The sequence below is a fragment of the Macaca mulatta genome, chromosome 20, assembly GCF_049350105.2.
Source record: "Macaca mulatta isolate MMU2019108-1 chromosome 20, T2T-MMU8v2.0, whole genome shotgun sequence".
NCBI classification, from domain to species: domain Eukaryota; kingdom Metazoa; phylum Chordata; class Mammalia; order Primates; family Cercopithecidae; genus Macaca; species Macaca mulatta.
Window position 1 is genome coordinate 21,228,444 of NC_133425.1, and position 27,969 is coordinate 21,256,412.

General features: G+C 40.1%; 1 protein-coding gene across 1 annotated transcript in view; it reads left to right on the forward strand.

Annotated features, from left to right (window-relative positions):
• The window catches only part of ABCA15 (ATP binding cassette subfamily A member 15), a 178,540-nt gene that overhangs the window by 2,905 nt on the left and 147,666 nt on the right, over positions 1 to 27,969 (forward strand). Inside the window, exons 2-3 of the mRNA XM_028841598.2 lie at positions 12,897 to 12,983; positions 13,873 to 14,137. Coding sequence (XP_028697431.2) covers positions 12,924 to 12,983; positions 13,873 to 14,137 — 325 coding nt within the window. The 5' untranslated portion in view covers positions 12,897 to 12,923. The remainder of the gene's footprint in view (positions 1 to 12,896; positions 12,984 to 13,872; positions 14,138 to 27,969) is intronic.

Consider the following 27,969-nt stretch of genomic DNA (forward strand, 5'->3'; position numbering starts at 1 on the left):
TCTGCCCTAGCAGAAGCTCTCCATGAGGGCCCCACCCTATAGCACAATTATGCCTGGGCATCCAGGAGTTTCCATACATCTGAAATCTAGGCAGAGGTTCCCAAACCTCAATTCTTGGCTTCTGTGGACTCACAGGCTCAACACTACATGAATGCTGCCAAAGCTTGAGGCCTGCACCCTCTGAAGCCACAACTCAAGCTCTACATTGGCCACTTTCATCCATGGCTGGAGCAGTTGGGATACAGGGCACCAAGTTTCTAGGCTGCACACAGCACGGGTAACCTGGGTCCAGCCCATGAAACCACTTTTTCCTCCTAGGCCTCTGGGCTTATGATGGGAGGGGCTGCCATGAAGGTCTCTGACATGCCATAGAGACATTTTCCCCATTGTCTTGGTGATTAACACTCAGCTCCTTGTTACTTATGCAAATTTCTGCAGCCAGCTTGAATTTCTCCTCAGAAAATGGGATTTTCTTTTCTATTGCATTTTCAGGCAGCAAATTTTTCAAACTTTTATTGTGTTTCCCTTTTAAAACTGAATGCCTTTAACAGCACCCAGGTTACCTCTTGAATGCTTTGCTTCTTAGAAATTTCTTTCACCAGATACCGTAAATCATCTCTTTCAATTTCAAAGTTCCACAGATCTCTAGGGAAGGGGCAAAATACCACCAATCTCTTTGCTAAAACAGAACAAGAATCACCTTTGCTCCAGTTCCCAACAAGTTCCTCATCTCCATCTGAGACCACCTCAGTCTAGACCTTACTGTTCATATCACTATCAGCATTTTTGTCAAAGCCATTCAACAAGTCTCTAGGGAGTTCCAAACTTTCCCGCATTTTCCTGTCTTCTTCTGAGCCCTCCAAAACGTTCCAACCTCTGCCTGTTATGCAGTTCCAAAGTTGCTTCCACATTTTCTGGTATCTTTTCAGCAGTGTCCCCCTATGCTGGTACCAATTTACTGTATTAGTCCATTTTCACACTGATGATAAAGACATACCCAAGACGGGGCAATTTACAAAAGAAAGAGGTTTATTGGACTTACAGTTCCACGTGGCTGGGGAGGCCTCACAATCGTGGCGGAAGGCGAAAGGTAAATCTCACATGGCAGCAGACAAGAGGGGAAAGCTTGTGCAGGGAAACTCCCCATTTTAAAACCATTGGATCTTATAAGACTTACTATCATGATAACAGCACAGGAACGACCCATCTCCGTGATTCAGTCATCACCAACAGGGACCCTCCCATAACACATGGGAATTATGGGAGCTACAAAATGAGATTTGGGTGTAGACACAGAGTCAAACCATATCATGCTCTAAGAAAAGAGAGTTTTGGGCCTAGAGTCAGGAAAAAGCCTTTTCAAGTCAAGCCGAGGAGAACTTTAAGGCTGTCTTGGCTACCTCATTTTGTGCAAAGTAGGCAGAAAGTTTAAAAGAAAAGAAACATATATTTAAGTATAATTAAGAAAATTACAGTGTCTCAGTTAAAGCAGTTCAGTGGTTTTTAGAAAAGGAGCTGAAATTAAATAGTATAAATTTAATTCTAATAATTCAGGGCTATGAACCATGTAATTGCTTAATTTTCAATAACTAATTGTTCTTTTGCAACTACAGTTTGGCAGGTTGCCCTAATAATTTTCAGGCATTTTAGGTTCATGCTCCTCCCAACCCTCCTTTCCCTAACAAGGGTTGCATCCAAGTTATCAGGGATAAGGGTGGAGGGTGTTACATATTTAGGACCAGGATGTTGATGTGCATTTGTTCCTGGCCAGACTCTTTTGGAGTCAGAACTCTTCTGCTATAAATAAGATCCCCCAAATCTATTTTGGGAACAGTGAAAGGGATGGGATGATGCTGAGCAGCTGGACTTTGGCATTTCCTTATTGTGCATTATTTCCAATCCATTGTTTTACCCTGGAAAGGGTCAACTGAAAGAACTGGCCATTGTCTTTGTAGGTTTAAGTATTGCTCTGTCTTCCCTGAGACCAAAAAATAAAAGATTGAATGAGGGATGTTACTGAATCGAAAACTTATGGTTAATATTCCAAAACATTACCCACTAAAAGAGCAAGAGAAAAAAGTTAGTGGGAGAGTGTTTCGGATGATTCCTTCTTCACAGGTTTACCTGTTCCCCCATCTGAAGAGTTAATTAGAAAAACTATATAGGTACATTATATAAAGTTCAAACTCTATAGACATACAATTTGTAAAATGTGTAAGTCCCCCATTTTCCACCTCCTGAGGACATACTATCAACAGATCTTCTACCACTTTTCTTTTCTATACATGTGCTACTTTTCTATACATATATATTTTTCCAAACAATGTGTTTATATCATGTATAATGCTTTGCAATTTACTTTTTCTACCTTAACAATATATTATCCTCTCATGACAGCACATCTATATCTATCCCTTCTTTGTAATAGAGGAACAGGATTTTATTGAAGGTATTGGCATGATTTATGTAATCTTTCTTTCTGTTTTCATTTGATCTTACTGTTTTCCAGTGTTATGAACATCTTTCTGCCTGAATCTTTGTTTTGCTATGGTTTTACTTTATGAATTTTGTTTCTAGGTTTGTTTGCTCTTTTTTTTTAATCTTTAAGACTTGGATCTGCTGCATAAATTCCTTTAAAGTTTGCAGACATGTATCGAGTGTATTGATCAGCTGCACTAAGGAGTAAGCACTTGATGTGAATCCCCCTTCCGTGAAAAATCCTTTAAGAATGGCATAGTTGCAAAGTTGGAAGGCTGTGTGAATCATAAACTGATTTTACCCCATCACCACATCAGCCAAACACCTGCTCTGCCAGTTTGATTAAGATTAGTCATGTATTTCATGCCTGTAATCCCAGCACTTTGGGAGGCCAAGGCGGGTGAATCACCTGAGGTCAGGAGTTTGAGACCAGCCTCACCAACATGGTTAAACCCCATCTCTACTAAAAACACAAAAAATTAGCCAGGGGTGGTGGTGCACACCTGTAATCCCAGCTACTCGGGAGGCTGAGGCAGGAAAATCGCTTGAACCCGGGAGGTGGTGGCTGCAGTGAGCCGAGGTTGTGCCATTGCACTCCAGCCTGGGTGACGAGCAAAACTGCGTCTCAAAAAAACCCCAAAATTTAGTCATGTATTAATTGAGATTTACAGGGCCATGTCCTTTATATAAAACAATGCACAATGCACTAAGCTCCATGGTGTTTGAGACACAAAGGAGAACAAGATGCCATCCCCACCACTGGGTAGTTTAAGATTGTTGTCTGTATCCAGTATATAGCAATTGTAATGATTTCTAAAATGTTTTTCTATTGAGATACAGTTCACATGAAGTGCTCAGATTTTGAGTGACAGTTTGATCAGTTTCAAAGAATGTGCACACCTAATCAAGACACAGAACATTTCTGTAACACCAGAAAATTCCCTCTTGCCCTTTCCTAATCAATCACAAACCCCTCCCCTATAACCATTGATGTGGTTTTTGCCTGTGCCTTTATATGAATGGAATCATGCAGAAAATACTTTTTGGGTATCTTACTTTGTCTTCCTTGTACCCCTTTGTGCAAATCCTCCCATCCCTAGACCTCGACAACTGCTGGTCTGTTTTCTGCCCTTGTAGTTTTGTATGAATTCTTTATGTATTCTGTTTGCCCAGGCTGGAGTGCAGTGGCATGATCTTGGCTCACTGCAACCTCTGCCTCCCAGGTTCAAGCAATCCTCCCACCTCGGCCTCCTGATTAGCTAGGATTATAGGCATGTGCCACCACACCTGGCTAATTTTTTTTGTATTTTTATCAGATATGTATTGTGAATACATATGTATTGTGAATAACATTCTTTATCAGATATGTATTATGAATATTTTCTTTCTCCACTTGCATTTCTGTTTCCTTGCAGTGTCTTTACAAGAGTACATTTTTTATATTTTAATGGAATTTAATTTACCAATTTTTCCTTTATGGCCCATACCTTGGGTGTGCAAAGTAAGAAATCCCTACCCACCTGAAGGTAACAGAGATTTTCTCCTATGTTTCTTCATTTCATTCATTGTTCCTGTTTTCTTTTAAATTTGTATACTTCCAGCTTTTTTCATTTAGGTCTGTGACCCATCTCGAGTTAATTTCTTGTGCCTAGTGTGAGGTAAAGTTGGTGCTATTTTTTTCCCCCATAAGGATATTCAGTTATTTTTGGAAAGATAACTGAGTTTTGGAAAGAATTCCCTTTGTTCCTTTGGTACTTTTGTGGGAAAAAAAAATTGACCATCTTAGTGTGGGTCTATTTCTGGACTCTGTTCAGTTTCACTGATATATGTATCTGTGTCTTCACCAATACCACACAGTTTTAATTACTGTAACTTTATATAATATATCTTGAAATCAGATAGTATAAGACCTCCAGTTTTGTTCTTTTCTAAAGTTGTTTTTGACTATTCTAGCACTAGAAATTCTATGCAGTTGCTTATTGGAACTTTGATGGGATTGTATTTATTTTCTTAAAGCCTCACCTACAATGTGTTGTAAAGCTTCTGAAATTTTGCCCATCTGAAAGTAAGTAATGACTTGTCAGTTTTAATGGACATTACTCTTGTTATGAGTGAATATGAAGATCTTTTGTTATGTTTGAGGACTATTTTTCTTTGAACTGCTTTTTTTTCATTAACATTTTTTATTATACTTTGAGTTCTGGGGTATATGTGCAGAACGTGCAGTTTTGTTACATAGGTATACACATGCCATGGTGGTTTGCTGCACCCATCAGCCCGTCACCTACATTAGGTATTTCTCCTAATGCTGTCCCTCCCTTAGCGCCCCCCCTCCCCACCTCCTGACAGGCCCAGGTGTGTGATGTTCCCCTCACTGTGTCCATGTGTTCTCCTTGTTCGGCTCCCACTTATGAGTGAGAACATGCGGTGTTTGGTTTTCTGTTCTCGTGTTAGTTTGTTGAGAATAATGGTTTCCAGCTTCATCTATGTCCCTGCAAAGGACATGAACTCATCCTTTTTATGACTGCATAGTATTCCATGGTGTATATGTGCCACACTTTCTTTATCCAGTCTATCATTTGGGTTGGTTCCAAGTCTTTACTATTGTGAATAGTGCTGCAATTCACATACATGTGCATGTATCTTTATAGTAGAATGATTTATAATCCTTTGTGTATACACCCAGTAATGGGATTGCTGGGTCAAATGGTATTTCTAGTTCTAGATCCTTGAGGAATCACCACACTGTCTTCCACAATGGTTGAACTAATTTATACTTCCACCAGCAGTGTAAAAGCATCCCTATTTCTCCACATCCTCTCCAACATCTGTTGTTTCCCGACTTTTTAATAATCACCATTCTAACTGGTGTAAGATGGTATCTCATTGTGGTTTTGATTTGCATTTCTCTAATGACCAGTGATGATGAGCTTTTTTTTCATGTTTGTTGGCTACATAAATGTCTTCTTTTGAGAAGTGTCTGTTCATATCTGTCACCCACTTTTTGATGAGGAGAACATTTTTGCAATCTATCCATCTGACAAAGGGCTAATATCCAGAATCTACAAGGAACTTAAACAATTTTTTTTTTCATTTTTCTAATGGTTATCCCTCCCCCTTCAATTTATAGACATCTTCATATATATATATAGAAGAGATTAGCCCTTTATCTGTGATACATGTTATTTTTCTCCCAGTTTGTTATTTATCTTTTGGCTCTGTGTTGACATTTACTTCACAAAATATATTTGTACATACTATGTTATCAGACTTATCTTGGTAATAGATTTTGATTCATGGAGACTTTTCCCACTCCCACATTTTATATTTTTCCAAATGACTATTTGTTATAGCACCATTTACTATAAAGTAGAATTTTTTCCCAGTTAGTTGGGATGTTAACTATATAATAAACTAAATTTCTATATGTAGTTTGGTTCATTTCTAGACTTTCTATTCTGTTCAATTTGCCTGTCTTTCAATTCACATACCATACAACACTTTTTTAACTATAGAGACTTTGTAGTATGTTTTAATATTTGGTAGAGCTAGTTACACATTTTTTCCTATATGTTGTCTTCTAGTAGTTTTACAGTTTCAAGTATCACGTTTAAGAATTTGATCTGAATGGCCAGGCACGGTGGCTCATGCCTGTAATCCCAGCACTTTGGGAGGCTGAGGCAGGCAGATCATGAGGTCAGGAGATCAAGACCATCCTGGCTAACACAGTGAAACCCTGTCTCTACTAAAAATACAAAAAATTAGCCAGGCGTGATGGTAGACGCCTGTAGTCCCAGCTACTTGGGAGGCTGAGGCAGGAGAATGGCGTGAAACTGGGAGGCGGAGCTTGCAGTGAGCAGAGATTGTGCCACTGCATTCCAGCCTGGGTGACAGAGCGAGACTCTGTCTCAAAAAAAAAAAAAAAATTAATCCATTTTGAGTTGATTTTGTACATGGTATAAAAGGCTAATTTCATTCTTTTCCATATATAATCCAGATTTCTAAACTCCATTTATTGAAGACACTGTCTTTTCTCCCATTGTGTGTTCTTGGCATCTTTGTCAAAAATCAATTGATGGTAAATGTGTGGGTTTATTTTGGGGCTGTTATCTTCCTTTGGTCTATGTGTCTGTTTTTATAGTAGTACCATGCTGTTTTGATTACTGTAGATTTGTAATATATTTTGAAGTCAGGAAGTATGATGCCTCCATTTTGTTCATTTTCCTCAAAATTGTTTTAGATATTTGGGGTTTTGTGGTACAATAACAATTTTAGGATTTTTAATCTATTTCTTTGAAAAGTGTCATTGGAATTTTGATAGGGATTGCATTGAATCTGTAATTACTTTTGGTAGTATGGACATTTTAACAATATTGTTTCAATCCATGAACATGGCATATCTTTCTTTTTATTTGTGTCTTTGATATCTTTCATCAATGTTTTATGATTTTCAATATACAAGTCTTTCACTCCCTTGGCTATATTTGCTCATAAGTATTTTTCATAGCTATTGTAAGTACAGTTGCCTTTTTTATTTCACTTCAGATGGTTTAATGCTAATGTATAGAAACTTTTTTTTTTTTTTTTTTTTTTTTTGAGACAGTTTCACTTTTGTTTCCCAGGCTGGAGTGCAATGGCGAAATCTTGGCTCACTGTAACCTCCGCCTCCTGGGTTCAAGCGATTCTCCTGTCTCAGCCTCCCAAGTAGCTAGGATTACAGATGTGTGCTACCATGCCCAGATAACTTTGTATTTTTAGTAGAGATGGGGTTTCACCATGTTGGTCAGGCGGGCCTTGAACTTCTGGTCAAGTGATCCACTTGCCTCAGCCCCCCAAAGTGCTGGGATTACAGGTGTGAGCCACCATGCCCGGCTGAAACTACTATTTTTGTAGGTTGACTTTATATCCTGTAACTTTATTGTATTTTATTAGTTCTAGCAGTGTTTTCACTGACATTTTAGGATTTTCTATACATAACATCATATTATCTGCAAACAGGAACCATTTGGCTTCTTTTTCAATTTGGATGACTTCTCTTTCTTTTTTTGCCTGATTCCTCTGGCTAGGTCTTCCATTACTATATTGAATAGGAGTGGTAAGAGCGGACATCTTTGTATCTTTCCTGAGATGCTTTTGGAAAAAGCTTTCTTTATCTTATCTTGTGTGTGATATTAATGGTGAGCTTGTCATATATAGTCTTTATTGTGTTGAGTTATATTCTTTCAGTGCCTAATATGGTTAGAGTTTTTATCATGAAAGGATATTGAATTTTGTCAAATGCTTCTTCTGCATCTGTTGAGATAATATATGGTCTTTGTCCTTTATTCTGTTAATGTGGTGTATTAACATTTACTTGCATATGTTGAACCATCCTTGGATCTCAAGGATAAGTCTCACTTTATTGTGGTGAATGAATGATCCTTTTAATATGCTGTTGAATTCAGTTTGCTAGTGTTTTGTTGAGGATTTTTGCATCTATGTTCATCAGGGAATTAGCCTGTAATTTTTTTTTTTTTTTTGAGATGGAGTCTCACTCTGTTGCCCAGGCTGGAGCGCAGTGGTATGATCTCAGCTCACTGCAACCTCTGCTCCCTCCCAGGTTCAAACAATTCTCTTGCCTCAGCCTCCCAAGTAGCTGGGATCATAAGTATGTGCCACTGTGCTCAGCTAATTTTTGTATTTTCAGTAGAGATGGGGTTTCACCATGTTGGCCAGGCTGGTCTCAGACTCTTGCCCTGCTCATCTCGGCCTCCCAAAGTGCTGGGATTACAGTCATGAGCCACCATGCCTCGCCAGCCTGTAATTTTCTTGTATGTCCTTGTCTGGCTTTGGTGTCAGGATAGTGCTGGCTTCATAAGATGTGTTTGGAAATATTTTTTCTTAAACTTTTTGGAGTTTGATAAGGATTGGTCTTATTTCTTGTTTAAATGTTTTGTAGAATTCAGCCCAGAAGCCATCTGATTCTAGGCTTTTCTTTAATGGGAGACTTTTTATTACTGATTCAGTCTTTTTTTTTTCATCAGTCTGTTTGTTATCAGTCTATTTTATCAGTCTGTCTGTTATCAGTCTGTTCAGATTTTCTTTTCTTTGTGATTGATACTTGGTAGGTTGTATGTGTCTAGGAATTTTTTCATTTCTTCTAGATTATCTAATTTGTTTTTTTTTTTTTTTTTTTTTTTTTTTTTTTGAGACGGAGTCTCGCTCTGCCGCCCAGGCTGGAGTGCAGTGGCCAGATCTCGGCTCACTGCAAGCTCCACATCCCGGGTTCACGCCATTCTCCTGCCTCAGCCTCCCGAGTATCTGGGACTACAGGCGCCCGCCACCTCGCCCGGCTAGTTTTTTGTATTTTTTAGTAGAGACGGGGTTTCACCATGTCAGCCAGGATGGTCTCGATCTCCTGACCTCATGATCCGCCCGTCTCGGCCTCCCAAAGTGCTGGGATTACAGGCTTGAGCCACCGCGCCCGGCCTATCTAATTTGTTAACATGATTGTTCATCATAGTCTCTAGTGATAATTTGTATGTCTGTAGTATCCATTATAATGTCTCCTTTTTTATTTCTGATTTTACTTAAAACTCTTCTCCTTTTTTATTATTCTAGCTAAAAGTTTGTTTTATCTTTATCACAAGTTTTGTTGATTTTTTTCTATTGTTTCTCTAGTCTATTTCATTTATTTCTGCTCTGATCTTTATTTTATCCTTCCTTCTGTGAACTTTGTGCTTAGTTTGTCCTTGTTTTTCTAGTTCCTGGTTTTCTAGTTTCCAATTCCAGTTCCTATACCTAGTTTCTAGGTATAATGTCAGCGTGTTTGAGATCTTTCTTCTGTTTTGATGTAGATGTTTATTGCTATAAACTTCACTCTTAAAACCACTTTTGCTGTATACTATATAACTTACATATTTTTGTATGTTGTGTTTCCATCTTCATTTGCCTCAAGATATTTTTAAATCCCTTTAATTTCTACATTGACTCATTGGTTGTTTGGGAGAATGTTGTTTAATTACCATATGCTTCTGCATTTTCTGAAATTCTTTCTATTTTTGATTGTTAGTATAATACCACTGTGGCTGGAAAAGGTATTTGAAATGGATTTCAGCCTTCATAAATTTACTAAGATTTATCTTGTGGCCTAACATACGAACTCTCCTGGAGAATGTTGTGTGTGTGCTTGAGAAGAATGTGTACAATTGACCCCCCATATCTGTGTGTTCTACATCCACAGATTCAACTCTGGGCCAAAAATAGTAAAAATAATATTAATAAATAACAATATGACAATAATACAAATAAAAAGCAATGCAGTGTAACAAATATTTATATAGATTTTATATTAGGTATTATGAGTATCTAGAGAAAATCTGAGTCATAAGGAGTATGTGTGTAGATTATATGCAAATACTACACCATTTTATATAAGACACTGAGCATCCATGGATTTTGTTATCCTCAGGGGTCCTAGAACTAGGCATTAGCATTGTGCCTAGTTGGGGCTTACCTGTAGCCTGTGTCCACTGGTGCCAGCCTGGAGGTTGGGTGTATGGTTGCTAGCCCAGAAGCTAGGTCTGTGAAAAACTGGGTCTTGGAGCCATCTTAGGACCTGGGTTCACAAGGCTTGGCACAGGGAAGGCCTGGGCCCTGTGTTTGCAGGTGCCTGCCAGGTGTTTGAGCCCAGGTGTGCCATCCTTATTCTGGGATGCCTAGTGTTTGGGTCAGCCTAGTGCAGGGGCAGGCCCAGAGACCAAGTCCACCAGGCTGGGCTGGAACCTGGGACTGCAGAATCTGGCCTGGCATTGGTATGGGCTTGGAGGCTCAGTTTGCTGGTACTAGCCTGGCAATGGGTAAGCCCAGAGCCTGTATCTGTAGGGGCCAGCCTGGCAGCTGGGTCTACCAGGTAGGCCCAGAACCTGGAGCTGTGAGATCTAGCCTGGTGCTAGGGCAGACGTGAAGGCTCAGTCCCCGACTTATTTTCTTGATGTTAGGTTAGATTTTGATGGGCAGAAATTTTAGATTTTGATAAAGCCCCTTTTTTATGATTTGTATCCTTAGTATCCATTTTAAGAAATCTCTGCCTACCCCAAGGTCAGAAAGATATTCTGTAGTAATAGTAGAAATTTTAAAGTATCTTATGTTCGTCTCATGTCATATTCAGAAAAAATTGCTTGTAGGAGTAGTTGACTATAGCATTTTGTTATTTTTTTTGCAGAGAGGATTCATTTTTTATGTTAGGCAGCTGTCAGTACTTGCAATCTTGGGAGCGCCCTCATCCTGTATTGAGGATTGAGATTATTTGAAGTTGAGGTTTGTAGAAGCTAAAAGGATTGAGATTATTGGCCAGGTGCGGTGGCTCAAGCCTGTAATCCCAGCACTTTGGGAGGCTGAGATGGGCGGATCACGAGATCAGGGGATCGAGACCATCCTGGCTAACATGGTAAAACCCATCTCTACTAAAAAATACAAAAAACTAGCCAGACAAGGTGGCGGACCCCTGTAGTCCCAGCTACTCAGGAGGTTGAGGCAGGAGAATGGCGTAAACCCGGGAGGCGGAGCTTGCAGTGAGCTGAGATCCGACCATTGCACTCCAGCCTGGGCGACAGAGTGAGACTCTGTCTCAAAAAAAAAAAAAAAAAAAAAAAAAAAAAAAAAAAAAAGGATTGAGATTATTTGCAGTCCCAGGGAAGGTCAGTCTCCTTTAGGTTCCTCCTTACTTACAAAGTCAAGTCCTAATCTAATCCCTTTCATTCCTGGCCCTGAATTCCAGCTCTCTTTCTTGTAGTCCCAAGAATTTAAGTCAGATATTCACGGTCACATAGTTGTGAAATCCCACATGGTAGTGGTGCGATTTCAACCTATGCAGTCTAACTTCAGATCCTGGGTTATTAAAAGGAAACTTCCATGTCACTCTTACCATGAGGGATGAATTTCATTTGTTTTGCTTCCCATTGTATATCTACACCTCACATGACATGTAGTAGGTATTCAGAAAATATTCATTAAATATAAGAATGAATCTTCTCTTAGACCATTTGGGATACTGTAGCAAAATACCACAGACTATGTGGTTTAAAAACAGCAGAGGTTTATTGCTCACAGTTCTGATGGCTGTGAAGTCCAAGATCAAGGTGGCAGCACATTCCATGTCTAGTGAGGACCCCTCTCCTGGTTGGCCTGTCTTTTCTTTGTGTCCTCAGATGGTGGAAGGAATGAGAGATCTCTGTGGGGCCTCTTTTATAAGGGAATTCATCCCATTCTAATCACCTCTCTAAATCCCCACTTCATTTTTATTTCCATTTATTTCTTTAATTTTTTGAGATAGAGTTTCACTCTTGTTGCCCAGGCTGGAGTGCAGTGGTGCAATCTCAGACACTGCAACCTCCGCCTCCCTGGTTCAAGTGATTCTCCTGCCTCAATTCTCCTGCCTCAGCCTCCCGAGTAGCTGGGATTACAGGCGCCTGCCACCAGGCCTGGCTAATGTTTTGTATTTTTAGCAGAGACAGGGCTTCACCATGTTGGCCAGGCTGGTCTTGAACTCCTGACCTCAGGTGATCCACCCGCCTTGGCCTCCCAAAGTGTTGGGATTACAGGCATGAGCCACTGTGCCCGGCCCCAAAATCCCCACTTCCAAATACCTTGACTTTGGGTGTTAGGATTTAACATAAGAAGTTAGGGGAACATACACATTCAGTTCATTGCAAATCTGTTCCCCTTAGCAATACTGTTAGTGGTAGTTACTTCCAATCTGATAGATTATTGAATAGCATTTTGGGCTTATAGTTGTGCTGTGATTTTATATACTGTTTTGTTGCTTTGCCATTGGTGGTGACTTACTTGTTTTTTGTTGTTTTTAAATTAGTATTTCCATGGGGATTGGGAAAACTACTGGCAAAATTTATCTGGAAACTTGCATCAACAACTTATTGATCTTTGTTTTGTGGTTGGTATTTTATCCATATTAGAAGCTCCATAGATGTTGACTAAATTAAAAATGTAGGTTGGGAGGCTGAGGTGGGCAGATCACTTGAGGTCAGCAGTTCGAGACCAGCCTGGCCAACATGGTGAAACCCCATCTCTACTAAAAATACAAGTTAGCTAGGCGTGGTGGCAGGTGCCTGTAATCCCAGCTATTCAGGAGGCTGAGGCAGAAGAATCACTTGTGGGAGGAAGAGGTTGCAGTGAGCTGAGATTGCACCACTGCAGTCCAGCCTGGGTGACAGAGTGAGACTCTGTCTCAAAAAAATAATAGGGATAAACAATTTCTCAAATATTTTAAATCCTTATAGTTCCTATTTTAAATCTTTATTAAATATTTCTTGTCTTTAAAGCTTGATTATAAAATTAAGTAGTTTAAGTAATTTACTTGTCTAAAATTTACACATCATTAGATAATCTTTTCTTTTTAAAAAACTTTACTCCCTCCATAGAGTTGAACTTCCTCTCTTTTTAGAAGAATGGATTTCTCGGAGGCCAAAAAATTTATGGTTCTTCTTTGGAAGAATTTTATTTTAAAGGTAAGTTGAACTACCTATAGGGTTATTCCAACAGCTCAGAGGCCACAGGGGGAAATTCTGACAGCTTGATCATTGAATTTCAACTTTTACTGTTTTACTTTTTTCAGTACGAAGGCTGGGTTATCTCTGCCAAATATAGAGTTCTCCCAGAGGGAGATAATAGCAGGCTGTTATGTAGAAAGCAGAAAAAAGACAGTCCAGGAAACTCCTGCTATTATAGAGTGAAGCTGTGTTTTTGGCAACCTATATATTCTTTTATAAAGTATCTTTTATCTTAATATAAAAGAATTATACACAATACAGGACTATTCAGCCATGAAAAAGAATGAGATCCTCTCATTTGCAACAATATAGATGGAACTGGAGGTCATTATGTAAAGTGAGATAAGCCAGGCACAGAAAGACAAACTTTGCATGTTCTCACTTATTGGTAGAAACTAAAAATTGAAACAATTGAACTCATGGAGATGGACAGTAGAAGGATGGTTAACAGAGGCCGGGAAGGGGTAGCTTGGGGTAGGTAAGGGGGAAGTGGAGATGGTTAATGGGTACAAAAAATAGAAAGCATGGATAAGACATAGTATTTGCTAGCACAACAGAATGACTAGAGTCAAAAATAATTTGATCGTACATTTAAAACTATCTAAAAGAGTATAACTGGATTGTTTGTAACATAAGGGATAAATGCTTGAGGGAATGGATACCCAATTTACCTTGATGTGATGATTATGCATTGTGTGCCTGTATCAAAATATCTCATGTAACCCATAAATACATATACCTGCTATGTACCCACGAAAATTAAAAATTAAAAAAAATTCAAAAATGAACTTGCAAAGTTAATAACCTCTTAGGACAATTAACATAATCTTTTTTCTTCTTCTTCTAGAGGCGGCGATGTATTGCTTTAGTTGTGGAAATGGTCCTCACATTTCTGTTTAGTGCCGCACTCTTGGCAGTACGCTCTGTTATTGTTATAAAGAAGAACGGACCTTTTGATTTCGCTGCTCAGCCTGTTGATGAAGTGCCTTTCTACGTCACAGCTTCCTTAGCTTCTGCTTTCCCTTTGGAATTGGCTTATGTGCCTTCCAGAAGTACTGTGGTTCAGGGTATTGTCGAAAGGGTGAAAATGGATTTAAACCCCCAAATGAAAGGTTAGAACTTAACGTTTTCTGAAAAAACATACAGAATTACTAAGTTGATTTAGTGAAGACATACTTACAACCTTATTAACTGGTTCTTAACCTCCCAAGTAAAACATCGTTGGAATCCTCATACTAAGTGTAAATATTATGGACTTCATTACACTTGAAAGTTAAATTTCCAGAAAATATTTTATTCGTAGAGCCCAGAACAAATAGTAATATTTCAAAATGAGATGACCAATTATGATGATGATTCTAAGTTGTTATCCAGTTTTGTGATACTGTTTTTTTCTATCTGGTTGTGCTTCTTGAACCTGGGTAAGTATACCTTTAGGGGTGTGTGATTTTGTGCCACCGATCAGTGGTCAGTTATTTAAAACAATGTTTTATATTAAAATGTGGTGTGAGTAATATAGGAAGGCTTTAGAAAACACTCAAGCTATGTAGCATTATTTTAAAAGCCTTCAGTCCCTCACTTACCTTCATATTCCCAGATCAGTTTCTTATCTCTTTCTCTCAGAGGTAAATACTGTCAGAAGTTTGGGCCGGCCAGGCGCAGTGGCTCACGCCTGTAATCCCAGCATTTTGGGAGGCTGAGGCGGGCAGATCACCTGAGGTCAGGAGTTTGAGACTAGCCTGGCCAACATGGTGAAACTCCATCTCTACTAAAAATATAAAAATTAGCCAGGCGTGGTGGTGTGCACCTGTAGTCCCAGCTACTCAGGAGGCTGAGGCATGCGAATCGCTTGAACCCAGGAGGAGGAGGTTGTGGTGAGGCAAAATTGTGCCACTGCACTCCAGCCTGGGTGACAGAGCGAAACTCTGTCTCAAAAAAAAAAAAAAAAAAAAAATTGAAGAAGAAAAAGTTTGTGGGCATCTCCCTAGCATACCTCTCTCTACACATGTGTGTGCATGGGTGCACACACACACACACTCATGCAACTTTTCCATCTTTTTTTGTCTTTCAAGAGATATGAGAGTCCTTGAGAGTAGATGCCATCTCAAAGCATTCTTTTTTGTTGTTTGCTTTTTTATCAAAACATTCTTATTTTAAAATAAAGACTGAAACAAAAGAATATGAAGTTCCCAGTAATTTTTAAATTCTACAACAAAAATATCCCAACAAATTTAGAGTCTATTATGGGTTACTCCAACAGTCTGTTTGGGTTACTCAAAATATTTTCTGATTTCCACTCTGATGTCTTCTTTGATGCATGGAATTTTAAAATTTTTAGAAATGTGTTGCTGAACTTCCAAGCACTGGGGGCTTCTTGCTATCTTTCTGTTGTTGATTTCTGTTTTAATTTCCTTTCATCAGAGAGTATACTCGATTCCAGTTCTTTGACATTTTGAGAATTGTTTATGACTAGTACATGGTATATTTTGACAAATGTTTTCTGTGCATTTGTAAAAACTGTGTGCTGTAGGTTTTGCTTCTGGTGTTCTATAAATGCCACCTAGGCAAAGCTGGCTAAGTGTCATGCTTTTCAAGTCATCTGTATTCTTTTTTTTTTTTTGGTCTGCTTATTATATCAGTCATTGAAAGAAGTATTAAATTTCCAATCAGGTATTATTATGATTAAATAAGTTATATACTATATGTATTAATTTTATCTTTCTTTTTTTTTTTTTTTTTTGGGACGGAGTCTCACTCTGTCACCAGGCTGGAGTGCAGTGGCACAATCTCGGCTCACTGCAACCTCCCACCTCCCAGGTTCAAGCAATTCCCCTGCGTCAGCCTCTTGAGTAGCTGGTACTACAGGCACCTGCCACCACGCCTGGCTAATTTTTTGTATTTTTAGTAGAGATGGGGTTTCACCATGTTGGCCAGGATGGTCTCCATCTCCTGACATTGTGATCTCCCGCCTCTGCCTCCCAAAGTGCTGGGATTATAGGTATGAGTCACCGCACCCGGCCTCTATATATTCAAATTTGTATATTTTTAAGATGTTAAAATTTCCAGCTGAGATTTAGCTATTTTTCTTTTTGCTTATTTATTTTGAATTAAAGTTCATGTGATCTTTCCATTGAATCATTTTAAAAGCAATATTTTTCAGTTCTGGAATTTCCATTTATCTCTATTTTGAATAGGTTCCAGGTCTCTTGGAAAATGTACCGTTTTTAAGTTTATTAACCATATCAACCGTAGTTACTTTAAAATCCCTGCCAGGAAGTTCTGGTATCTGGATCACTTGTTTATCTTTCTTTTTTTCTTTTATGTGATTGAGTTCTATTTTGTAACATGCCTTGTATATTTTTATCAAATCCAAGATGTTGCAGATGAAAACTTTTGAAGGCTCTTGGGGATATTTCTTTATCCAAAGAAGGTTAAATTTTCTTTTGGATCATTATTGTACTGGTAGCTCCCCCTGCCCCCACTGAAGGCTAGTTTTAGCTTCACTAAAGACCGCCCTATTTCTGTTTTCTCTTTACTTCTGGGCATAACCCTGGTACTAGTGTGTAATTGATCCTTACTCCTAGGACATGACCATTCCATGATTCAACTGAAAGTCGGGGGTTCAAGAAGGCTCCTTACCTTGTGGGGCTTGAGCTCCATCCTGTCTCCCCAGCCTGGTGCAGCTACTGAAATCACTGCTCAGCATTTTAGCCCTCCAGCCACTGTCATCTACCTGCCTGTACTCACTTGGAAGACTAGAAGTTCATACCCAGGCTTTCGCCCCTCTTCCTGGATACATATGGTTAATTAAGGCAGCTGACAGTCAAAGATGAATACCCGAGCCGGACCCAGTGGTTCACGCCTGTAATCCCAGCACTTTGGGAGGCAGAGGCGGGAGTTCACAAGGTCGGGAGATTGAGACCATCCTGGCCAACATGGTGAAACCCTGTCTCTACTAAAAATACCAAAATTATCCAGGCGTGGTGGCAGGTGCCGGTAGCCCCAGCTACTCGGGAGACTGAGGCAGGAGAATCACTTGAACCTAGGAGGTGGAGGTTGCAGTGAGCCAAGATCACGCCACTGCACTCCAGCCTGGGTGACAGAGTGAGACTCCGTCTCAAAAAAAAAAAAAAAAAAAAAAAAAAAAAAAAAGAGAGCGAGAGAGAGAGAGAAAGATGAATATCCGGGAAAACAGTTTAGATATCTGAGGAGACCAGGAACAATGAAAGGAAGAAAGCAAATGGAACCTCCTATACCAGGAGAAGCAGAACTCATGTAACTACTGGAGGGGTGAGGAGAAGAGCTGCTTAGGTGTCTGGAGTTTCAGCTGGGGTTCAGCTCTACCCCGTCATCCCATCATCATCGTCATCATCCCAGGCTGCGGCATGGCCTGGGATGATGCATGACCACGATGGGAAGAACAGCTATCCCCAGTCTAGGCTTTCAGGACATGGTTACATGTTTGTGTGTGTTTAATGCTCTCCTTATTGGGGCTAAGCAAGTTGGGTATATGTTGGAATGAAAAAAGTTGAAAGATTCTTTTAGGGCTGGGTTTTTTGTTTGTTTTGTTTTGGCCAGGTCACTCGGATTGAAGGTGGGAGAGACAAACGAATTGAAGAACTGGAAGAGTTATTAAAGAGATGGGTCCTGGAATCTAAACTAGAAAGGAAACGAAGTTAGGAAAAGAATGATTTCAGATGTCAAGTGATGGGAATGTAAAATGGCTTTTGACCAAAGACCTCTGAAGCTACATATCATATAACCAGTGCACCACCAGCTCCACACATCAATATCTCTCTATAGCAGTTTCTCTAGGACAATGGTCCCCAACCTTTTTGGCACCAAGGACTGGTTGCCTAGAAGACAGGTTTTCCACAGACCAGTGGAGGGGGGATGGTTTCAGGGTGATTCAAGCACATCACATTTATTGTGTACTTTATTTCTCTTATTACATAGTAATATATAGTGAAATAATTATACAACTCACCATAATGTAGAATCAGCAGGAGCCCTGAACTTGTTTTCCTGAAACTAGGCAGTCCTATCTGGGGGTGATGGGAGACAGTGGCAGATCATCAGGCATTAGATTCTCACAAGGAGCACGCAGCCTAGATCCCTCATATGTGCAGTTCACAATAGGGTTTGCGCTTCTATGAGAATCAAATGCCTCTGCTGATCTGACAGGAGGCAAAGCTCAGCTGGCAATACAAGTGACAGGGAGCAGCTGTAAATACAGATGAAGCTTCGTTCGCTCACCAGCTGCTCACCTCCTGCTGTGTGATGTGGTTCCAGTCCATGGCCTGGGGGTTGTGTACCCCTGCTCTAGGGGGTCTAGGACAAACCAAAATAAACAGCATACTTCCTCACTTGGAAAAAGAAAATAATAATAGTGTCATATTTATAGAGTAGCTGTGTATATGTGAAGTATTTAGACCAGTTCTCTGCACATAGTAAGTGCTCAGTAAAGACTAGATTTATTGGGCAGGCACAGTGGCTCATGCCTGTAATCCCAGCAATTTGGGAGGCCGAGGCAGGTGGATCTTGAGGTCAGGAGATTGAGAACAGCCTGTTCAACATGGTGAAACCCCATTTCTACTAAAAACACAAAAATTAGCTGGACGTGGTGGTGGGCACCTGTAGTCCCAGCTACTCAGGAGGCTGAGACAGGAGAATCGCTTGAACCTGGGAGGTGGAGGTTGCAGTGAGCCAAGATCATGCCACTGCGATCCAGACTGGGTGGCAGAGTGAGACTCTGTCTAAAAAAAAAAGACTGGATTTATTATGATTATAGGAAACACAGCTTTCTGCTCTGCCAGCATCTATGCTGAGTATCACCATAAGGCCAGCCTACCCATGACTATTAGGAAAAGCTGTAGCATCTAGCAATACTTCCAATATGTCTTCTCTTTCACAAATAATGATACAAAATATGAAACAAAATGAACAGTAGAGGAAACATTTTGAACAGGAAACCATGTCTATCTCTGTAAACCTGTCCATTTGAAATTTGGATTACTGCTTCTTGGATTCATTCAAGGCAATGGAAATAACCAAACTTTCTGCCTTTAACTACCTGGTCCAAGGAAATCAACCCTGTGTTTCCTCTCTAATCTTAATCTTACCACCTGGATCTTGTGGTTTTAAGCCTGCCTAGTCATAAAGGACAACTGCAAATATTTCAGCTTTATTGGAACTCAAGAGCATTCTGGGTTTGTTCTTTGTGATTCTTCCCTTTTATTTCACTTCCACCTAACTTTTAACCTTTTCTTTTTTTTTTTTTTTTTCCTGAGATGGAGGAGTGGAGTGTCACGCAGGCTGGACTTCAGTGACACAATCTCGGCCCACTTGGCAACCTCCACTTCCCAAGTTCAAGCAATTCTCCTGCCTCAGCCTCCTGAGTGTCTGGAACTACAGGCACCTGCTACCACATCTAGCTAATTTTTTTGTATTTTTGTTAGAGACGGGTTTTCACCATGTTGGTCAAGTTGGTCTTGAACTCCTGACCTCAAATGATCCACCCGCCTCTACCTCCCAAAGTGCTGGGAGTACAGGTGTGAGCTATTGCATCTGGCCACTTTTAACTTTTGATGTTATATTCCATTTCCAGCATCTAGCTCTTAAATTTTGATATTACGTTCTATTTCCAGCTATGTCCCTTTTTCTTTCTTTCTTTCTTTCTTTTTCTTTTTTTTTTTTTTTTTTTTGGGATGGAGTTTCACTCTTGTTGCCCAGGCTGGAGTGCAATGGTGTGATCTTGGCTCTACGCAACTTCCGCCTCCTGGTTTCAAGTAACTCTTCTGCCTCAGCCTCTTGAGTAGCTGGAATTACAGGCATGCGCCACCACATGTGGCTAGTTTTCTATTTTTAGTAGAGACAGGGTTTATCCATGTTGGTCAGGCTGGTCTCAAACTCCTGATCTCCTGATCTCAGGTGATCCGCCCGCCTTGGCCTCCCAAACTGTTGGGATTACAGGCATGAGCCACCGCACCCAGCCTACTTTTTTTTTTCTTAAGAGTGGACTTAGTTTTACCAGCGTTGATGAGTTGAATTCTCTGAGGCCCTTGTCTCCTGCTCCTGACCAACCGTGTAGGTGCCCCCCTGATTCCAGGCCCCGAGAAGCTACTTTCAGCTTTGAAATGTATTTGCCAGCTTTGCCTACCCCCTGAGAAAGGGAGATTATTAGATCAGGTGCTTTGCACCTGGTATTTTGCAGTTTTACCAAAAGTGATGATTATGACCCCTTAGCATAATTTCATAGCCACCAACAGTGTTCTCAGGTTTGGATGGCAGTCCAAATATACTTTAAGTATTAAGTATTTGGCGGTCCAAATATACCGCCAGATTAAACTATCTTGAGAAAGTAGAATTGACTGTCATTATTTGTGGATTCTGAATTTGTGAAATCAATGACTCACTAAAATTTATGTGTAACTCAAAATCAGTAACCGTTTCACGTTTCACTTTTGAGGTCATTTGCAGACATGCAGAGAGTGGCAAAAAATTTGAGTCCTCCAAGGGTGGTTCCCATCCTTGGCCAGGTCAAACAAGATGACACCCTGTCCACCTTGTTTCAACTCTCATAGTACTAACAAGTATTCTTGACTTGATATAGTTGGTGCCTTTTTTTTTTTTTGCATCTTTGTTCTTTATGTTGGTGATTTTGTTGTTTAATATCACCCCCAGGCATAGTGCTGAAGTACTGTCTCATGTTCCTAAGTGCAAAAGAGCTATGATTATATCTTTTTTAAAATTTATTTATTTATTTATTTATTTTTTTATTTATTTTATTTTTTATTTATTTATTGAGACAGGCTCTTACTCTGTTGCCCATGCTAGAGTGCAATGGCATGATCTCGGCTCACTGCAACCTCCACCTCCCCCAGCTCAAGCCATTCTCCTGTCTCAGCCTCCTGAGTAGCTGAAACTACAGGCGCACATCACCGCACCTGGCTACAGTTTTATATTTTTAGTAGAGATGGGGTTTCACCAAGTTGGCCAGGCTGGTCTAGAACTCCTGATCTCAAGTGATCTGCCCCCCTTGGCCTCCCAAAGTGCTGGGATTACAGGCATGATCCACCGTGCCTGGCCCTGATTATGTCTTTTGGAGAAAGTACCTATGTTAGAGAAGCTTAATTCAGGCATGAGTTATTCTGCTGCTGGCCATAAGGTCAGTGTTAGCGAATCAACAGTATGTATTAAATAAGGTATCTTTAAACAGAAACACCCCAAAAAAACGGCTTATGTATTGATCAATTGATGAAAATGTCACCAGAGGCTTGCAGGAACCTAATTTTGTATTTTCCCTAGGAGTAATCATTCGGTATTCCCTAACTCAAGTGTCTGTGATGACTTTATAGAATATAACTGTGAATAATGAAAATGGATGGTGTCCAGGATGGGAACATAACATGTACAGCATCAGCACTTTCATATGAAAGTCTCCCAACAGCGCAGGTGCAGCTGTACGCTCCCCCAGTACACAGGGCACATGCAGTTCAAGAGCTGAGGTCGATACGTTGTAGACCCTGTAATTATAGGGAAGCCGCCACTGTTGTTTGCCAGAATTTGTGCAAAGTCCTAGTTACTTTCTTCTCAAGCGAAGTTCAGTCTGTAGATGAGATGTACTGCAGCAAACAATATTGATAATGGGTTCCAGGCACTGCTAACATTCTCTATTTTTAGCTCAGCACATACCTAGGCACAGTGCTGCCAGAGAGTAAACTCATAGCTATCTTAGTGGGTACATCTGGGTCCAGGAAAATAGGATTTATGTTTGCTATTAACCCTTTCCTCACAATAATAAATCTGCAGTCTTTTTTTTTTTTTTTTTTTTTTGATACGGAGTTTTGCACTTGTTGCCCAGGCTAGAGTGCAGTGGCGCGATCTTGGCTCACTGCAACCTCTGCCTCCCGGGTTCAAGGATTCTCCTGCCTCAGCCTCCCAAGTAGCTAGGATTACAAGCCACCACGCCCAGCTAATTTTTTGTATTTTTAGTAGAGACAGGGTTTCACCATATTGGCCAGGCTGGTCTCGAACTCCTGGCCTCAAGTGATCTGCCTGCCTCTCCCTCCCAAAGTGCTGGGATTACAGGTATGAGCCACCACACCTGGCCAAAATCTGCAGTTTTATATCAAAATGTATCATCAGTGATAGTCCCTAAGGACAATCACATTTTTTTCTGACACCATAATTGTATTACAATATATCACAACTCTTAGCATTATGGACCAGAAAAGCAGTACATTTACTGCTTTTCAAAACTAATTGGGTTATCCTTGATACCTACCATCCCCAGCCTGTTTGAGATGCAGTAAAGGGCTCGGGTTGGTGCCAAAATCTTGGACACACCCTCAGCCATGTGTTACCATGATTAGCGGCAAGCACAGATCAAGCCTTGTCCTGGTCTGTGCCCGGGGGTTCTTTGAAGCTGATGAGTGATTTAGAAGAACATTGGCAGCCAAGTAAAAGCTGGTCATATGGAGTCACACATGAGGCTGAGAGATGTCTGATTCATCTCATGATGAAAGCTGTTACTCTCATCAACATTTCATCGACTTTGGGGAATGATTATGTTGCTGACTAGAGATCAACATGGAAATCTGAGTATAAAAAGCAGTCAGGGAGGCCGGATCCTTTCTTCCAGTGGCTGCCTGAAATCCAGCAGGCCCTTGAATAACATCATTTTGTCCAACGTCATTTTGTTATAACTTTGATGGGAAAAAAGAAATTGATTCCCAGCCCGGGCTGTTGTCTGTGTGGAGCTTGCATGTTCTCTCCATATCTGTGTGGGTTTTCTCTGGGCATTCCAGTTTCCTCCTGCATCAAAGTAACTGTTTCACTTTTGAGGTCATTTGCAGACATGCAGAGAGTGGCAAAAAATTTGAGTCCTCCAAGGGCGGTTCCCAGCCTTGGCTTGGGATGTGCACTTTAGGGCCATTGGCATGTCGACATTGTCCCAGTCTAAGTGAATGTGGGGTGTGTGTGACTGTGCCCGGTGATGGCATTCATCCAGTCTAGGGTTGGTTCTTACTTTGTGTCCTAAGCTGCAGGGACAGGCTCTGGCCCCCTGCGACCTTGAACTGGAATGACTAGCTAAATGATTATTTTACTTGTGTTTGTTAATCTGTCTTAAATGTATATATGGTTCACATTATTTATTTCAATGCTTAATATTAGAAGTGTTTTGGTATTTATTTAGATGTTTGGTGATGTTTTTTCTGATCATAAATATACCATAGGCACTCCAGCCTAGGAGTACAGAACAAAATCCCATCCCCCCCGAAAAAAGAAAACAGTAATATGCAATAAAAACTTAACTCTTTTTTTTCCCAGAGACAAAGTCTTGCTCTGCTACCCAGGCTGGGGTGCAGTGGTGTAATCATAGCTCACTGTAATCTCAAACTCCCAGGCTCAAGCGTTCCTCCCACCTCAACTTCCCAAGTAACTGGGATGATAGATGTGGGCCACTACTCCTGGGCTAATTTTTTTTTTTAAAATTTTGTAGAAATAGAGTGTCACTATGTTGGTCAGGCTGGCCTCAAACTCCTGGCCTCAAGCAATCCTCCTGCCTCAACCTCCCAAGTGCTTGAGCCACGATGCTGGCCCTTAACTCTTGTTTATATCAATTAGATTATGGCAAAGTTAGTTTCGTTATACATCATTTCACTTCAAGTTAGTTTCCAAGAACCTATTGATGATGATAAGTGAGGGCTTACAGTACATGTCTTGGAGATAAATATTGTGAATGCACAATCACCCCTCAGGCTAAATAAATATTGACCCAGGAACACCAGAATCTGACCTCATTCTTCCTTCTTCCCTTTGGATAAACCTGTTTCTTTGTTTATGAGAACTATAGGAATGCCTCATTTTTATGCAAATATAAAGCAAGTACCCAACCACCACATTTACCTAAATGCAGATGTTTTGGAGGCTCAAAACTCAAGGGTCTCCACCCAGGATCCATACATACAGAAAAGACACTTGTCCAGGATGGGGGCTAAATCTTTGGAGTTGAGTGTTACGTTTTTATTTTGCTTTGTTTTTCATAGTTTTTTTGTGCAAAAAATGAGTGGAGCAGAGTAGCTGGGGGAACTGACTGTATGCTCGTCTTTTTGAGATTCAGAACTAGCGATACGTTGGAGTCCAGGTGACAAGTGTGGCAGGGAGTGGAAGCCCTGTTGAGAAATGGGGACTTGAGAAGCATGGAATAGTACCTTTGGTGAGGATGTTGATGTTCTCTCTCAAGCTATTCCATCTACGTTGGCAATAATGAGGCTCCCGATGGAAGCTTTTGAGAATCAGATAGTTGGGGATTTGCCGCAGGAAGAGTTGTGACAATCAAGCCATTTAAATCTTAGTAATAAAACCACATGATATTTCATTTTCCCCTGCAGGTTTTTGAAGCCTTTGATATCCTGTTTACATCAAACATGTTACTCCTAAGAAAATCTTTAGTGTATACAATTCCACATATAGATATTTTACATGACTACTTTGGCTCAGAAGAGTACAAATGACACCCTGGTCTTTTAAAATTTCAATTAGATTAAGTTTAATCTAGGCTAAATCCATTGATTGATCACCTCAAATATTGAAACGTAATTGCCTCAAATATTGAAACAATAAAGTAGTATCATTCCTTAATTTCTTAGTGTTTTCTATGGTAGAGATTCTCATAATGTGGATTTTGAATAAATTTTGTGGATTTTTTCTTTTCTTTTCTTTTGAGAGGGTGTTTTGCTCTTGTTGCCCAGGCTGGAGTACAGTGGCACGATCTCGGCTCACTGCAACCTCCACCTCCCAGGTTCAAGCGATTCTCCTGTCTCAGCCTCCTGAGTAGCTAGGATTACAGGAGCCCACCACTATGCCTGGCCAATTTTTGGTATTTTTAGTAGAGAAGGGATTTCGCCATGTTGGCAAGGCTGGTCTTGAACTCCTGACCTCAGGTGATCCGCTGCCTCAGCCTGCCAAAGTGCTGGGATTACAGGCGTGAGCCACGTCACCCAGGTAGATCTGTTTTTTAATTTCCCTTTAAGATGGAACTTCCCTTTTTTATTTCTTTTTTTTTAATTATACTTTAAGCTCTAGCATACATGTGCACAATGTGCAGGTTTGATACACAGGTAAACATGTGCCATGTTGGTTTGCTGCACCCATCAATTCGTCATTTACATTAGATATTTCTCCTAATGCTATCACTCCCCACTCCCCCAACCCCACAACAGGCACTGGTGTGTGATGTTCCCCACCCTGTGTCTAAGTTATCTCATTGTTCAGTTCCCACCTATGAGTGAGAACAGGTGGTGTTTGGTTTTCTGTTCTTGTGATAGTTTGCTCAGAAGATGGTTTCCAGCTTCATCTATGTCCCTGCAAATGACATGAACTCATCCTTTTGTATGGCTGCATAGTATTCCATGGTGTTTATGTGCCACACTTTCTTTATCCAGTCTATCACTGATGGACATTTGGGTTGGTTCCAAGTCTTTGCTATTGTGAATAGAGCCGCAGTCAACATACGTGTGCATGTGTCTTTAGAGTAGCATGATTTATAATCCTTTGGGTATATACCCAGTAATGGGATTGCTGGGTCAAATGGTATTTCTAGTTCTAGATCCTTGAGGAATCGCCACACTGTCTTCCACAATGGTTGAACTAATTTACACTCCCACCAACAGTGTAAAAGCATTCCTATTTCTCCACATCCTCTCCAGCATCTGTTATTTCCTGACTTTGTAATGATCACCATTCTAACTGGCCTGAGATGGTATCTCATTGTGGTTTTGATTTGCATTTCTCTGATGATCAGTGATGATGAGCATTTTGTCATGTGTTTGTTGGCTGCATAGATGTCTTCTTTTGAGAAGTATCTATTCATATCCTTTGCCCACTTTTTGATGGGGTTGTTTATTTTTTTCTTGTAAATATTTTTTAGTTCTTTGTAGATTCTGGATATTAGCCCTTTGTCAGACGGGTAGATTGCAAAATTTTTCTCCCATTCTGTAGGTTGCCTGTTCACTCTGATGGTAGTTTCTTTTGCTGTGCAGAAGCTCTTTAGTTTAGTTAGATCCCATTTATCTATTTTGGCTTTTGTTGCCATTGCTTTTGGTGTTTTAGTCATTAAATCCTTGCCCATGCCTATGTCCTGAATGGTATTGCCTAGGTTTTCATCTAGGGTTTTTGTAGTTTTAGGTCTAACATTTAAGTCTTTAATCCATCTTGAATTAATTTTTGTATAAAGTATAAGGAAGGGATTCTACATATGGCTAGTCAGTTTTCCCAGCACCATTTATTAAATAGGGAATCCTTTTCCCATTTGTTGATTTTGTCAGGTTTGTTAAAGATCAGATGGTTATAGATGTGTGGTATTATTTCTGAGGGCTCTGGTCTGTTCCATTAGTCTATATATCTGTTTTGGTACCAGTACCATGCTGTTTGGCTACTGTAGCCTTGTAGTATAGTTTGAAGTCAGGTAGCATGATGCCTCCAGCTTTGTTCTTTTGGCGTAAGATTGTCTTGGCAATGCAGGCTCTTTTTTGGTTCCATATGAACTTTAAAGTAGTTTTATTCCAATTCTGTGATGAAAGTCATTGGTAGCTTGAGTGGGATGGCATTGAATCTATAAATTACCTTGGGCAGTATGGCTATTTTCACGATATTGATTCTTCCTATCCATGAGCATGGAATTTTCTTCCATTTGTTTGTGTCCTCTTTTATTTCATTGAGCAGTGGTTTGTAGTTCTCCTTGAAGAGGTCCTTCACATCCCTTGTAAGTTGGATTCTAGGTATTTTATTCTCTTTGTAGCAATGGCGAATGGTAGTTCACTAGGAATGCTTGTGATTTTTGCACATTGATTGTGTATCCTGATACTTTGCTGAAGTTGCTTATCAGCTTAAGGGGATTTGGGGCTGAGACGATGGGGTTTTCTAGATATACAGTCATGTCATCTGCAAACAGGGACAATTTGACTTCCTCTTTTCCTAATCAAATACGCTTTATTTCTTTCTCTTGCCTGATTACCCTGGCCAGAACTGCCAACATGATGTTGAATAGGAGTGGTGAGAGAGGACATCCTTGTCTTGTGCCGGTTTTCAAAGGGAATGCCTCCAGTTTTGGTCCATTCAGTATGATATTGGCTGTGGGTTTGTAATAAATAGCTCTTATTATTTTGAGATACATTCCATCAATACCTAGTTTATTGAGAGTTTTTATTATGAAGGGCTGTTGAATTTTGTCAAAGGCCTTTTCTGCATCTACTGAGATAATCATGTGGTTTCTCTTACTGGTTCTGTTTATGTGATGGATTATGTTTATTGATTTGCATATGTTAAACCAGCCTTGCATCACAGGGATGAAGCTGACCTGATCGTGGTGGATAAGCTTTTTGATGTGCTGCTGGATTCTGTTTGCCTGTATTTTATTGAGGAATTTTGCATCAATGTTCATCTGGGATATTGGTCTAAAATTCTCTTTTTTTGTCGTGTCTCTGCCAGGCTTTGGTATCAGGATGATCCTGGCCTCATAAAATGAGTCAGGGAGGATTCCCTCTTTTTCTATTGATTGGAATAGTTTCAGAAAGAATGGTACCAGCTCCTCTTTATACCTCTGGTAGAAGTCGACTGTGAATCCTTCTGGTCCTGAACTTTTTTTGGTTGGTAGGCTATTAATTATTGCCTCAATTTCAGAGCCTGTTATTGATCTATTCAGGAATTTAGCTTCTTCCTGGTTTAGTCTTGGGAGAGTGTAAGTGTCCAGGAAATTATCCATTTCTTCTAGATTTTCTAGTTTATTTACGTAGAGGTGTTTATAGTATTCTCTGATGGTAGTTTGTATTTCTATGGGATATGTGGTGATATCCCCTTAATCATTTTTTATTGCATCTATTTTATTCTTCTCTCCTTTCTTCTTTATTAGTCTTGGTAGTGGTCTATCAATTTTGTTGAT